This window comes from Syngnathus scovelli, chromosome 19 (genome assembly GCF_024217435.2).
Source record: "Syngnathus scovelli strain Florida chromosome 19, RoL_Ssco_1.2, whole genome shotgun sequence".
NCBI classification, from domain to species: domain Eukaryota; kingdom Metazoa; phylum Chordata; class Actinopteri; order Syngnathiformes; family Syngnathidae; genus Syngnathus; species Syngnathus scovelli.
The window spans coordinates 5,011,640-5,026,968 of NC_090865.1; the positions used below are offsets into that span (position 1 = coordinate 5,011,640).

General features: G+C 44.5%; 3 protein-coding genes across 4 annotated transcripts; all 3 read right to left on the minus strand.

The window, feature by feature from the left end:
• Positions 1 to 17: 17 nt before the first annotated feature.
• Positions 18 to 7,810, minus strand: LOC125987202 (synaptic vesicle glycoprotein 2A). The gene is made up of 13 exons (XM_049751411.2): positions 7,705 to 7,810; positions 5,390 to 6,034; positions 5,124 to 5,304; positions 4,907 to 5,058; positions 4,717 to 4,850; positions 4,563 to 4,652; positions 4,363 to 4,470; positions 4,050 to 4,138; positions 3,824 to 3,988; positions 3,604 to 3,737; positions 3,171 to 3,377; positions 2,857 to 3,016; positions 18 to 2,776 (listed from the first exon to the last, which is right to left on the minus strand). Exons 2-13 carry the CDS (start codon positions 5,991 to 5,993, stop codon positions 2,593 to 2,595), a joined length of 2,208 nt encoding a protein of 735 aa, XP_049607368.1. The 5' UTR covers positions 5,994 to 6,034; positions 7,705 to 7,810; the 3' UTR covers positions 18 to 2,592.
• Positions 7,811 to 8,548: 738 nt separating this feature from the next.
• On the minus strand, positions 8,549 to 10,834 carry sf3b4 (splicing factor 3b, subunit 4). Its single transcript, XM_049751494.1, has 5 exons — positions 10,725 to 10,834; positions 10,023 to 10,151; positions 9,233 to 9,934; positions 8,957 to 9,118; positions 8,549 to 8,885 (listed from the first exon to the last, which is right to left on the minus strand). Exons 1-5 carry the CDS (start codon positions 10,756 to 10,758, stop codon positions 8,710 to 8,712), a joined length of 1,203 nt encoding a protein of 400 aa, XP_049607451.1. The 5' UTR covers positions 10,759 to 10,834; the 3' UTR covers positions 8,549 to 8,709.
• A 304-nt stretch (positions 10,835 to 11,138) lies between these two features.
• lix1l (limb and CNS expressed 1 like) lies at positions 11,139 to 15,314 on the minus strand. 2 transcript variants are annotated; one of them, XM_049751506.2, is made up of 6 exons: positions 14,752 to 15,309; positions 13,392 to 13,555; positions 13,175 to 13,315; positions 13,004 to 13,099; positions 12,850 to 12,927; positions 11,139 to 12,678 (listed from the first exon to the last, which is right to left on the minus strand). In XM_049751506.2, the coding sequence occupies exons 1-6, from the start codon at positions 15,113 to 15,115 to the stop codon at positions 12,427 to 12,429; spliced, it is 1,095 nt and encodes a 364-aa protein (XP_049607463.1). In that variant the 5' UTR covers positions 15,116 to 15,309; the 3' UTR covers positions 11,139 to 12,426. The 2 variants fall into 2 exon arrangements, with proteins under 2 accessions (XP_049607463.1, XP_049607462.1); XM_049751505.2 differs by having other exon boundaries at positions 13,004 to 13,315; positions 14,752 to 15,314.
• Positions 15,315 to 15,329: the final 15 nt, after the last annotated feature.

Genomic DNA, 15,329 nt, shown 5'->3' on the forward strand with positions numbered 1-15,329 from the left:
AAAAGAATGACCTCACCTTGTCACGTCAGCATCACCAATTTATTCAGATTCAAATACTGAAATCACCAAGAATTCATTTTGCATTTACAAAACAAAGACAACACGCCATAAAATTTGCGTACAGGTATTTTTTCCCCCCCAAACTATTATCCTGAAAGTTCCCCGAATTCCATACTTGCACATACAAACATCAATATTTTTCTTTTTTTTGTATACGGTACATTGATTCTTTGAACGGAACTCACACTTAGAGTACTTTTGGTTCATGAAAACAAGGCAAACTAAAAACCATCCAACTGTAACAAAATCGCACTTCATTTCCTGACATTGGGAATGTTATTGTGTCCACTGAGGGTATGTATAGATATGTATAGCATAACTTTACATGTACAATATGTACTTTATGTATATTTATTTAGAACTCTACACAATATTTAATATCAACTTTTTGGGGGCACTCTTTGGATGAACGTGAGCAGGAAAGACTTTGCCCCAACCTAAGATGGTTGACCCGGGCAGGTGTTTATCAGCATTCACTGACATTGGCATCCTTTTAGACAATTTGTTTATATTTTAAATATATTTATGTAATTACATTAAATCATATTAAAAAAATCTAAATGTATTTTGAATGCAATATATTTCAAATGTGTACATGTTTTAAATAGATACAAATATTTTGTGTGTTTCATATTTCATGTTTTTCATCATATACTCAAAACATTTCAATATTTAATTTACACATTTAAAACATTTTAAATATATTTTAAATGTGTACTGGAAACACATTCAAAACTTGGGATGTTTAAAATATTCCCGAGATACTTGTATACATTTAAATCACGTTTCAAGTTAATTTTGAATATTTTTTTTATAATTAAAACATATTGCATATTAACTTAAAATGTATTTGTAATATATTTATATATAAAACATCTTCTAAAAAAAATATAAATGGCAATATTTTCAAACAATTTTAAATACATAAAAATGTATTTAGATTTTCCTAAAACATTTTCATACATTGAAAACATATTTTTAATATTAAACATATTTAAAACGTATAATATATTTGATAAAATAAAAATCTATAAACCAGGTCAAGGAGGAGCAGAGTCACCACTTTCCAAAAACATACGTTTCACCAATGTAAAAAAAAAATCCCACTTTGATCAAGAACAATAACTGCAAGCAACAGACCGACGTCATCGCAATCATCGGCGAATAATGGGGAAAAAAATATATCAAATGAAATAAAACGCTACTTGTCGCGTTTTTAAAGACACAAACGGCCGGCACACAAAAGACATCCCAAAAAGTCAGACAACACGATACAAACATGCGCCACGGTCATTCGGCGAATTGAGTCGCCCATTTTTTTAAGCCTCTTTTTTTCCCCTAAATTCATCCCAAAAAAAAAATCTACTTGCAAAAAGAGCACCCGGGTCTACTACATTAAACAGCATATAATGTGAGGTGGAGTTCCCCCTCTTCTCTCTCTGAAACTCAAAATATAGTTGTGGAATATTACTTTTGCACATGAACTTATTTCTTGCAAAAGTGGACGTAAGGGGATTTTGAGGGCCGGAAATTTTCAAATTTAAATTGTTAGCTTAGCTTGGAAATGAAACCGTTAGCCTGGATTGCTAACGGTCAAATATTTTATGTGCACATAGATGGTTATTTTTGCACATTTTTAGACGATCTAAGCAGAACTGGATGTTCTTTTGTTCAGTGTTTTTACTTTAAAGCTCGCTGTTCTCATACACAAACACACTTTTCTTTCGGGGAAAATGTCACGGATCCACACAAAATTAAATCCTCAGTCGTTGATTGTCCGCACACAAACTGGATGTTAACCATCGGGGAAATTATAATTCTGAATTTACATTAAATATTTTGTGCCTTATTCATGTTTTTATCACTCATGCAGTAATGCTTCTTTTGGCCCAGTTTGTGCTTATGACTAGCATGAACGTCTATGAGAAATAAGCAGAACAGAAGTGAGGACATTCAAGAATTTAGTTGCAAGAATTTGCCTCAAAATGGCCGCTTCAGACAAAAATTTTCAAATTCGGACAAGGGTCCTTGAGAATTTTTGTGGGTCTTGTTATGACCAGCCAAATTCCATGTCAATTGGTGACATGTATTGGGATGCAAAATCGGCCATTTTGGATTGAGGTAATGGTTTCAGGCAAATCAGCTGCTCTAAAATTCTGAATGAAAGCGGAGTTGGTGTGCTGATGTGTTTTTTTTTTAAATTATGTAAACTCGGCCTACTCTCTGTACATTCTGCTTATCAGAACCAATCGGCTATAATTCCTAGTTAAAAAAGAATTATGGAATGACGCAAGTTTTCCCTCACTCACTCATAACACATGCAACACACTCACCTGCACCATAAAACAAATGGGGAGTCCCCTAAGGTCGAAACTAATCCCCCCAAAGAAGATGATGTCATCCACATTGAGGAGCATTCTGGGACTTTCGAAAAAATGGCAATGCGGTGTTTGTAAGAGGCGGCGCTGGCACTCCGCCCCGCACTGCCTCGTCCGGGTGCTGGCCCACTCACCTCGCTGATGCCATCGGTTACTACTGCAGCACCTGACCCCGGGTTTCGGGCAACTTTGTGGCGAGGAAGCTCCCTGCGGCCAGTGCGCCGGCGGCAAACAGAATAGGCATGGCTTTGGTGATGCCGACAAAGGACTGGAAGATGCTGATGCCCAGTACAGCCGCCAGCTTGCACAAAGCATTCAAGAATCCAAACGCCGTGGTCCTGAAGGCAACATCAAATATGTAAATGCAACGATCAAAAAAGTGTTTAGTCGTCCTTGATCACAGAGGAAGTGATGTAACCTTTTATCAGATGGGTACAGCTCAACGGTGATGACATCCAGGGCGTTCCAGGAGGCGATGCTAATCCCACCGAAAAGACACAGGAGGGCGATCATGCCCGACTCGCTGTTGCCGAACATCAGGAAGAAGCAGCTGATGCACGAAATGACGCTGGACCCCGCTGCGTGCATTAAAAAAAATATATTGAAGCGATTGTTTGAAGCGTTATAGTTACATTGACGGTAATTATGTTAGCCTGTCTATGGTGTTTTGTATTCTATGTTAGCCTGAAGCTAGTCCTTTTTGTGAGATGATTTTAGTGTCATTCCGCTTACCCAGCATCCGCAAACGGCCAATTTTGTCCATGAGCAAAGCCGACACGATATTGCCGGGCAAAACGGCCAGCGTTCCTAGAAAGTTGACGAAGTAGATCATGTAGGCGTTGTTGAAGTCGTCGCTGAAATCCAACATGCAGCCTTCCTTGTTGTGTAGGAAGGTGCTGTTCACCAATTTGGAATCCACGAGCCTGTACTTGAACAAATCTGACAGCACACATAAAATGTTTAATTCATCACACTGGAATTTACTGTGTTTCCCAACCATTAAAAAAAAAAAAGAAATTTCTCACAATATTTGTAAATTCACCTATTCATTAGCAAGGCTAGCTGTGTCGCCGTGGCAACAGCTTGGCAACACTGTCGCCAGAGTGACAGCCAACACAACCGTGACAACGGAGGTTACAAAAGCCTGCGTGTTTGTGTGTCGTACCCGTGTTGTAAAACAAGCTGGCGATGAAGGTGCAGTTACGGAAGACCGTGTGCGTGGACGTGATGTCTTCAAAATAGCACTCCTCAAACACGGAGTCCTCAAACACCATTGATTTCATCTTTAGGTTGAGGAACCTAAAGGAGCAGAAGTCTCAGTTCAAAAATCTGGCATTTGAACAGGGGTGTGTAGACTTTTGATCTATGTGTTAAAAGCCACTCACTTGTCGTTGAAGTAGTAGCCCTGGCGGTGCACCTGGTTCTCCAACGTGAAGTTGAAGGTGACGTGCTCCACACGTTCCTTGCTGAAGGTCTTGGTGCGCGAATCGTATTCCTGCTTCTGGATGTACTTGATCATGTCCGGGAACCATACGGTCAGGCCGTAGTAGCTGCCACAAATCAATTATTTAATCACTCAATCAATACATTTTGACTCACAAAAGTGGTTACCTGAAGGACATGCTGAACCAAACAGCCATGAGCATAAAAGTGGTCCGCTTGTATTCCGGGCTGAAGCAGGCAACGATGTTATTGCGGATCTGCAGGAATCAAAATCAACAATTAATAAACAAGGTGTAAAATGCATGCCGAGACAATAGGTGGCGCTATAACTTTAAAATGGAAGCTCGATTTTAGCCAATTGAAAGGCGAGATGGTAGACATAAGGAGCAGTTTGGAGGTTTTTCAATCTGTGCCGTCAATGCTAATTTCAGTTAGCGTTGGTGGATCGTATCCCGGCGATACAGTTTTTTTTTCAGCTCACCTGTTGGGAGAGGCTCATAATTTTGAGGCGGTAGCGCTGCCAGACAGGCGTGTCGGTGCCGCCTTCCGCCAGCTCGTCCATCTGCTTCACTGTCTTGATGGTGGTCACCTTGGATAGGAAAAAAAAATGTTTCAAGAACGTGTGTGAAGAACAACAATTGGAAAAATGACATCAAAAACGTTCCATAGTGATGCACTCACGGAAAAGACTTTCTCCGGGTGTCCTTTAGCTCGCATGTTGGTGTCATGGACTTGCTTGAGGATCATCCAGCCTTCGTCGTGCTTGCCGTTCTGGTCCCAGATAAAAGCCGAGTTCTTAGCTGCTCAGCTTTAACTGAGCAAATGACGGACTGACCTCCAAGTAGAAACGCGGACTCTCTGGCATGGCACTAAGAGCGGCGATGGCGGCGACTGAGGGGAAAGCGCACACCAGCACGAAAACACGCCAACTGTGGAACTGGTAGGCCGAACCCATCTGGAAGCTCCATCCTGAGAGAATACACAAAATAGACACTTTTCTTTTCCCAAAACATCTTGCCACTCACCGTAATGCGGAATGATGGCCCAGGCCATGGCCGAGGCGTAGATGCCGCCGATCATCCAGAACATGCAGAGCCAGCTGAGGTGCTCGCCTCGCTTCTCCTGGGATAGAAACTCCGAGTAGTAGGAGAAGACGATGGGAATGGAGCCTCCGATCCTGAGACAATTGCAATTTCAACCAACCATTTTCTTGACAACTTACAGTAAATATGTTTTTTTTACCCGACGCCTGAAAGGAGCCTGCAGAAGAGGAAGGTGCTGTATCCCTGCACGAAGGATGAGAAGAAGGAGAAGATGCTGTTGATGGACAGCGAGATGAGAAGCGACTGACGGCGACCGATCCGGTCGGCCAAGGCGCCCCACAGGAACGCCCCCACCATCATCCCGAAATAGACAATCAGACCTGAGGAGGAGCATACAGCAAAGGTTATTGGACTCGTCATCGGACACTACATTAGGTACACTTGCACAATCCAGGGAAAGCGTACCCAACATGCTCTTGTTGGGCTCAGACAGACACATGTCCTTCTCGGCGCTGGGCAGGACAAAGCCCACCACGAAGATCTCCACGCCGTCGGCCATGAGCGCCAAGCCCAGCACAAAGTAGAGGGTCCACTGGAACTTTCCGTGGCCGCACTCCTGCAGGATGGTCTCGTACTGCTGAGCCAGCTCCTCCTGGTCTTTACGCCTCTCCGCTTCGGAAGCCGCCACGTCCCGGAACTGCTGAGGAACCGAGCCGGGCCCGCCAGCCAGGCTGCCCTTGCCCGATTCAGCCCGGGGGATGCCCTGGTACTCGCCCTCGTAGATCTCATCGTCCTCGTCGTGACCCTCTGTGGAGTCGCTGTGTCCGCCCTCATCGTCTTCGTTGGCTGCCTGGCTGTCGCCGCGGTAGTAGCCGCCGCCGCCGCCGTCCTGCGCCGGATAGTCGTCATCATCGTCTTCCTCGAAGCGGCTGTAGGAGCGGCGGCTGTACTCGTCGTTGACGCGGTCCACGCTGCGGGCCACCTTCTTGGAGGCCTGACGCTTGACTTCCTTGGCGATGTCTTTGGCGCCTTTGATGAAGGCCGTCCGGTTCTGGTAGCCGTCCTCCATTTTGTGGGGGACGCTTGGCTTTGGTGGCTAAAGTTCACCAACTGGAAGGGATGGCAAGATTGGAAGTGAGCCATACAAAAAAAAAACATTTCTTTTCTGGTTGAAATCAATGCTTAGTTGCAATTTTGACCTATAGGGGGCAGAGTTTGCTAGGTCAGCCTTTGCTACAAAAAACTAAAATGGTGCTAGCCCGCTTTGGTTCCAAATGTCTATTTGCCACGCAGGAGGTCAGTGCTGAGTCACTGTTGTGACTGGAAGTGTCTAAGTGCGAACAACACAATGCAGTAAAGACTCCCCAAAGAAAAAAAAAATCATTGGCCGGAGCAATAACAAAAAACATTTTAGCCCTAACCCTTAAGCTTGAAAAAAAAAAGATGAATTCACTTGTGCATCGTATTCATTTCTTTCCTGACTCACCCACCACATTTGAACAGGTTTTAACACCACAGAGGCGTATAAACAATGCTGGCCTCCCGGGTGCTACAAATAATGGGGGAAAAAAAAAAAGAGTGAGTGGCCAAATCGTCTCAGGAGTGAGGCGCTAAAAACAAGCCAGGCATGAAATTGATTGTTCATCAAAGCCTGCCCAATCGTGTGTATAATCATCATATCTTTCATTTTCTGTTTTTTTTTTCTTTTAAATAGCACAAACACCAAAAAGGGGCCCAGTCATGTTTGCACAATAGCCCAAAAACATCCAGCATTACCTTTTGAGGTCTGACAGGTGGTGTGAGGGTCTTTAGTCAAAATATTAAGTGTGCCCAAAAGTACAACTCTCTAAGGACATTGCAAAACAATAGATGTGTATGTATTTTTTTTAAATATGACAATTAAAAATTTGTACAGTTTATCTTTGTGAGGGCACACTGTTTGACTGCATCTCGTGAAAAACGTATGGATGGAGGAGAGATTGATGGAGTAAAAACCGACAGACGGACGCACTCAAAATGAACGTTTCACGAATTACGTTGTAGCAAATAAAACTGTGATTTCAGACCGTCCCTGAAGGCAACATGAATCTTTTTTTTTTCCCCCTGATGGGGCCATTTCAACCTCTGCCAAGACTTAAAAGATATGTAAATGATCATATTTTTTTTATTTCTATTAAATCGTAACATGTTACACCTATAAACCACAACCCAGCAAATAAACAACATTTCCAAGACATTTTACACAGATTTCCTCGTGCTCCATTCAAGGAAAACCAGCATTGCATGGCATCGCCTCGCCTCCATTTGTACACGTCGGGGAGAAAAAAAAAAAGACTAACCTTACTACACGCACGCTTGCTATTATTGTGCGCTTGTTATTTGCATTGGCCTCTCTCTCGCAGGTGCAATTGTGCAAATAAAGCCTCCGGTGCATTCATAATGGGGAGGAGAGCAAGGGAGGCGGGGAGGAAAGGAAAGAAGGAAAGGCCTCTGTTGCACAGAGAAACGGCAACCACAACGCCACTCAAATCGGGGAGAGAGAAAAAAAAAAAAACACGTCCGAAGGCCAATTAGCTGATTTATTGCGTGGAATCAATGCAAATCCGCCCAACTGGAAAGCTTGTCACGACCCGCAGTACACCCCCCCACTCCCAAACACACGTTCACAAAAAAAAAAAAAAAAACGCGTTAATTGTTGCGCCAAACGCGACTGTTGCAGCAAGGTCCAAAAACCGAGTAAATACGTGAAAACGTGACGTTTTTTTCCGCTAAGTACTCACCGTGCCTCTTGGGCTTCAGAGGATGATGTGGTGGTGCTGATGATGAGGAGGAGGAGGAGGAAGAAGGAGGAGGCTTCTGCTTTGGTGGTGATGATGATGATGATGATGAGAGGAGCCCACGCCTACACGCAGTCATTGTGAAGTATCCCCCCCCCCCCCCCCCCTCTCCCTCCTAAAAAATACAAACACAGTGTTGCACGACACTACTTGACGATATTTTCCCGGTATCTATTTTGACTTTTTTTTTTTTCCCAGCGACTTTCTACTCACATTTCAATTTACGGTTTTGTATGCTACTCTTACGTCAAGCAGATGTCAAAACTATTCTTTAAATAATATACAGTAAAAATATAAATAAAAGTACAAGCGGTACTCCATCAGCTATATTTATAATAGTTTAAACATGTGCTTCTGATATTCACCACGAGAGAGCAGCAGAGCACTTCAAATTATCCGTCCACTATCTATTCATTATTATGCAGTCCAGTGACTTACGTGTACGTGTATTATTGCCCCGCAGCTGAGAAGAACGTGTGCAGTACAAGCATACTAGTTTACGGTACTCCATAGGCTATGAAGTTACAATGGTTTAAGAATATGCTTCAGATACTCACCACGAGGGGGCGACAAAGCATTTCAACACATCAGGCCACCATCAATTCACACGGTTACACAGTCCATTGTTACATGTATGTGTATTTTTGCCTGTTTGAATCTGCTCTTTTGTTAATTGCAAAAAAATTCTAACTCAGAGTTATTTGAGTTTTACTTGGTATCGGTGGGTACTCAAGAGTCAAGGACTCGTATTGGTCGCGGTCTGAAATAAAGTGGCATTACACACGAATAGTACTAAAGGTTTTATTTGAGAAGGGTCTTCATCTGTACAGTGACCCACCTAAAATACAAAGCTATTAAAACAATCAAACCTTACAAACTGCACTTGATTCTTTTTCTTTAACAAAATGAGAGAAATGAAAGTAGATGAAAGAAACAATTTGTGAAGTATTATGTTGGCATGGGTGGCCTTATGGGAACCCGAGGTGGTGGGACTGGCGGCCTGGGTGGCATCGGTGGTGCTCTCTGGAACCCAAAGGGAGGAGGGCGAGGCGGGGCAGCGCCGTAGCCCGGTGGGGGCATGGGAGGGGGCGGAGGTCCTCTCATACCGGGCGGCATAGGGTGACCTGAGACAGAAGGGAAGCCAACATGTGAAAAAACATAATGGCAGCAAGGAAGGGGTAGTTTTTGGACGTACCCATGGGAGGTCCGTAGGGAGCTCGGGAAGGCATGCCCATGGGGGGCGGCGGGGGCATGCCAGGAGGGAGCGGCGCACGGGCTTGACTGGAGCCAGGGGGAGCAGGAGGCGGGGGCACCATGCCGGGAGGCGCTGGAGGGGGCATGGGCATCTGAGGCAGACCTGAGGGATGCAAATGGACAAAAACTGCTGTTAAAGGAGAAAAGTCCACTTCAAACGATTATTCAGAACTAATTTAAATATGAAAAATGTAAAAGAAATTCAGGGTGACTTTACCTCCATGCATGGAGCCGTGCGGGAAGGGCGGCGGTCCGGGAGGGTGGCCGCCCACCTGCGCCTGATGACTGTGATGCATCGCCATACCGTGCGGCATGCCCGACATGGCGCCCGGCGGCGGCATTGGGGGAAAGACGCCAGGAGGCGGCATCCCGCCCGGCATGCCCATGGCCGCGTGTCCCAATGTTGTCAACACGGGCGGCGGAATGGCCTGCGGAGGCGGCGCGTCGGCGAACAGCTGGTGGGGCCGGTCGGCCTGCGAAAGCGGGTTCTGGGCGGCCAACAGCCGCTCCGCGGCTGACCCGTGTCGCTCACCCTTGGAGTCCTTCTTGAAGGCGTAGGAGACAGTGATGGGCCGGTTGCACAGGTACTGGCCATTCATGGCCTCAATGGCGGCATCGGACGCATCGAAACTGGCAAAGTTGATGAAGGCGTAGCCCTTGGAGTTGCCCGTGTCAGGGTCACGCATGATCTTGGGTGTCTGCAGGATCACCCCGAAGGCGCTGAAGGTGTCGTAGAGCAGCTTCTCGTCGATTTCCGAGTCCAGGTTGCCGATGAAGATGTTGGCGCCCACGTCCAGATTCTTGTTGTGTGCTGATGCCTTGTTGACACGGATGGGCTTGCCATAAAGTTTGATCATGTTCATGATTTTGATGGCGTAATCTGCATCTTCTTCGCTCAGGAACTCCACGAAGCCATATCCTAAACCGAAGGAGATAATCAACTCATGCAAGGTTCTCAGTAATTACTCGTTGCATCCACGCATTTTCTTTCCAATATTCGTGCATACCTTGGTGTTGGCCTGTCACCCTGTCTTTTGGCATGTGTGTGTTGACAACAGGGCCGGCTTGCAGGAAAAGCTCCCATAATAATGGCTCGGATACTTTCTCATCCAGCCCGCCCACATACACTGTGGCATCTGTAAAATTTATAAAAATACAATTTCATTTAATATAACGTCGGTGTACCTACCCACTGCATAAAAGGTAGAAGCATTAAGTAAACACATAACTAAGCCAGAAGAACCTACATAAAGAAAATTAAATAAGCTGCCAACCTAACTTGCGCAAATTAAAATTTAGTTTTTCAAACAAGACGTTTTTGCACACAAAAAAAGAGACCGAATTGAGCTTTTTCTCTTGCCGTACTTCATTCCCAAGACCCTCTGTTAGCTAACTAGCCCGCTAGGCTAACTGCATCCGTTAGCACGTATCTTACTTACTTACCCCCAAAAGATGCCTCAAAGAATATTACAAACTAATGTAATTAACAGCATGTAAAGATTTATCAGATACCACATCGGATAAAATTGAAGAATTATCTAAATGTGGAGTTACGACGACGGTACAGCACATGCTTGCTAGCTACAATAGCACCGCAATAGAAACAAACGGAGGAGAGCATCTCAATGGACGTAAAGCAGCTGCAAAAAACCACATGTAGTAAAAATATCCTTTACTACAAATAGCTTGCAAAGGCTTGACTGAATTACCTTGATTTCTTTCGGAAATTGGTCCCGCTGCCATGTTGAATGAACAACGCAGAGGGGAACCGCTTGAAGATAGCCCCGCCTTTTCCGGATACGTATGCGGAAGTTAACACGTCATTTAAAAAATATTTTAAAAGTGTTTTTTCTCCAAACGGTCATAAGTGAATATTTCTACAAAATCGCGACACAATTAATTATATGTAGTGTTTTTGGACCGTTTGGGCTCCATGTTAGCCATTTCGAATGTAATGAAATTTTATTGAGTTTTTTTTAAATTAATTTGCAGCATTATCTCTTTAATAACAACGGAAAATAGCCCAAGATTAAAAAATGACAAGTGTGCGCATAGAAAAAAAGGTCAGCCGCACAAAATTTAACATTGTATTATATTTGAAAGAAATAAAAACATCCCATATGTAAACATGTATCATCTTGCATTTTATTATATATAAATCTACTAAATGTATAAACAGTGAATACAAAAATTCGCATAGAAAATACACACAACGATGACTTTGTGAACTCCTTGAGAAACCAATACTGTTCGGTTAAAACATATTAGAAACACCATGCACCAAAGGCAAAAAATACAGCGGATATAGAAAAGTCAACACGCCTTTGAGATATGTAAAAAATAGTCAGGTAAATAATTTTGCAAATTTTCCTACCATAAATGTGTACCTTTTGTGAGGATGGGAAGAATACAGACATTGTGACTGCATAAGTGGGCACACCCTCTTGGGATGTGGCTGCTTTCAGAATGACCCATTCACATTCAAACTTCTGCGTGTACTCAGATAATAGTAAATAAAGATTAGATGGTCTCCTGACATTTTTGTGGTCTCATCACAGCACAAGCCATGACCCACCAGGGGCGTCTGGACTTCTCATATCCCGCATTTAATACAAGAACCAAAGCTGCATTAAAAGAAATGTGATAGAAATGGTTTAAGTAACATATCTCCTTCTTACATCGACAAACTGTATTTTATATGAGACAATACAATCATCATAAAGTGAAAGGCAAGGCTGGGCATAAATATGGGAGCAGTGTACTCAAGAGTGAGCATCGCATCATGTGAATAGTCTATTGTTCGCCATTTTCACCCTTTGTGCACAAACTAAAATCACTGTAGGGATTAAACATACCTCCGAGTGGTTGTAAGGATGATTAAATCCTTCCTAATCTAATGTTGTGCACCACGAGAGGGAAACGATTTGAGCGCTCATGCTACCAATTTATTTCATCGTGTCGACTTACTGAGGCTGCCGAATTAAATTATTTTGTTGTTTTTGACACGCAGACGAAATAAGGTTCAAATTAGCGGGAAAATGCATTATGTCACATTTGTAGCATAAACATAATAAGGTCCTAGTTGTACCGCAGTACCGCGATGGGATTCCGAAACACACTGCTACACCTGAGCTGCCTTCAGAGCGACTGAAATAATACAAAAGAATCACAACAATGTCATTTCCATGCATAATACTGCCAAGCCTCCTCTGTGTACTGTTTCAGTCATAATAAAAGGCTTAGTGAACTTGCAGCTATTTTAGACAAGACACGTCAGCTCCAGCCAGCTGGTTGGCCAATTTGACAAAAAGGTAAACGTTGTTAGGCACCAAAAAGTAACAAGACAAGAGCTTGTTTGTGGCTGGATGTGCTTTTGGAATAATCCTCAGGTAGTGTTACCTGAGGGTTGGTTTAGTGCGAGGGAAGCGTGGCGGCGTTGGCGGCGTTCAGCTGGCCCACGGCTAACATCAGGATGTCCTTCTTCTCCTTGTAGAAGCGCAGCTCGCGGCCGGCGAGCCGTGCCTCCTCCAGCTCGCGTTCGGTGGCCGCCAGCTCTCGGGAGACGGTGCCCGCCACGCTTTGCTCGCGGTTCACCCAGTCGGCCGCCATTTGCGTGCGCATGTCGTCGTCCAGCGCCCGGTGGGAGTAGTGAGCTAGCACTTCCTGTGAGATGGACAAAAACTCAATTAGCAATTACCAAACTGTGAAATTATGGTTAAATAGTTTATGTGGTGGGTACATTTTCTGTAATTTTTCAAGCTAGCTGGAGGCGTGTCATGTGAGAAGCGATGTGTGGGAAAAAGCTGCAAGCGCGATAATTGAAGGCTTCACTACCTGACGGGAACATTGGCGTTCCCTCATGGCTTTCAGGCTTCCGTTCCAGTGGAGGAGCTGAAAGACGGTCATCAGCTCCTGAACGATGAACACACACGCAGTTGTCTTTTATTAGGTGCAATTTTGCAAGGTCCAACTGTTTGAGTCTCTGTACCTGAAATTCCAGCATTGATTTGCCTTTGTTGGATTCTAGCATGAAGCGGAACGCCCCGATTCCCGTATTGGGGTTGTCGGCCTCCTCCCGATTTCCCTGTGAGAGACGCCCCATTATTAATATGTACGGAACAGCTGAACTTGATTCGGGGTGAATTAAAGTTAGACTTGCATTGAAAGATGCCAAGGCCTCGCTGACGCTCTTTTCGATGAAGTCGTTGGTGATGCGTCGTGACGGGTGTTCGTTGAAAACGGAGTTCATCAGGGCGATCTTAGCGGCGCTACGTCGGGCTTCGGCCTTGGTGGGACAAAACTGTGAAAATGAATCAATAAAACAGTGAGGTAGGAATTCAAGCGTTTGCTTTGAAACGCCAAGGCTCCGTTCGTACTTGGAAGCTTCCGAAGCAGCTGCCCCCCGGGAGGCTCACGTAGCAGACGTACGGCGGACTGCTGGACGCCACCATCTCGTACACCACCAGCGCTCCGTTGCGTAAATCGGCGCCGCGGCTTAGCTTCATCTGCCAGAACTCCTGCAAGGCCTCCACCACGTTCACTGCGCTCAACGACAACAAACCAGGTGGCTCAAGTTCACTTTGGAAGAGCTTTTTTCTCTTCTTTATGACACAAAATGCTAACAAAATATTGCACTTGGTTGCTTCATGAGGGTGTGGAGCTGGAATAGGCGCATCTCCAGATTATCTAAAAGTATGCAAAAGTCAGCAAAAAAATGCAGTCATAAAAATGTTTTGGATAGGCCCAGCAAGATGATATGATAGTGCTGTCAAAAGTGACTAATGTGGCAGTGGCGACGCGGTGCGAACGTGGGCGGTCCGCTTCCTTTTGGATCCAGCATCGAGAACTTGGCTGGATGACATCGAAGGATTCGCTCTGTAAATCACGGTGTCGCCCAGAGGACTTTTCTCAAGCCTGTAATGATGATCCATATATCCCTGTTATTATAATTATTATTAGTCAGTAGTTTGAGCACTATGTTTGTTTACAGTCACTGGACGCTTCATTAGGTACACCTGCAGTGACGATGCAATGCAGCTCCTCGTAAAATACAACCACAGTAAACGCATTAAACAAAAATAATGTGCGACATTGAAAAAGAATAAAATTATAACAGCATAATTTCTGTTTCACGCACTGATGTGTCGGTCTAAATAACTGTAACAGCTTATTGATCTTTAATGTAATCCCTTCTTAAGATTTAGTAGTTAATCCTATAATGAATTGGAACACATGTTACACTGACTTAAAAATGGACTTGAAATGAGCAAAATTTGGATGTAGCTAAAAAAGTGCATTTTATTGAGAATGAAGACACTTTTTCAAGGATAAAAGACCTACTGCAGCAAAAATTAAGTTCGTTTGACTTTGATATCTAATAATTAATGAAGACTGAGGAAATGTAATGAAGTAAAAGTATGCATTTGATTTCAGAATCATAGTGGAGTAGAAGGAAAAGTTGAGTATTTTATTAGTTTACATTAAAAGATGGGACACACTTCCTCTAGTGGTATGCAAAAGAATCGCTGAATTAAAAACAGACTAACAGTAAGTTATGCAGCTATTCATGTAGCTTGTTTAAACTTTATATTTATCCAACATGGGAGATTTTTAAACAAAATTTTGGACAGGAGCCTACATTTTACTTGGTGTGAAAACTTTTGAGAGGGGGATCTTTGGAATTATTTCACTCTCTAAAGGTTAAATTATCCATAAAGTGTGATATGAAGTGCTTACCTCGACCGTAGCCCTGCGTGTGTTTTGCAAAACTGCGGACCACCGCCTCCACCGCCTCCTTCAACACCGCCGGGTTCCCCGGGTTGGAGTGGCCGGCGGCGGGGAGACCCAGGCCGGTTCCGCCGCCTCCCCCGTACAGGCTGTGGAGCTGCAGCGGCGGCGGTGGCGGCGGAGGCCCCGAGCAAGCGGCCAGAGACGGTGGTGACGGCATCAACGGAGGGATGGGCACCGTCACCCCGGGCCGGAGAGACGACGAGGCGGAGGAGGATCGGAGGGTCCCGCCGATGGTCGGCCCCGAACCGAAGCCGATTCCCGGTTGCAGCCGCTGAGGGCGGATATGGATCGGGAGTGTGTGAGATTCCATCCTTCAAATTGCAATGGTTGAAATGGATCCGGATGCAATCGGTACCGAGCAAACTGACGGTCGGCTATGGGCTAAAAAAAAAGAAAGAATTAAAGTGAATTCAGCTGGGTTTTGTCCGCCCGCAAAACCAAACTGTACTTGACTGTTGTTCTGGTCTGCATCCTGCCTGCCTGTTTAGACTGCCAGTCAAGTTGCCTTCAGGGACAGCACGTAA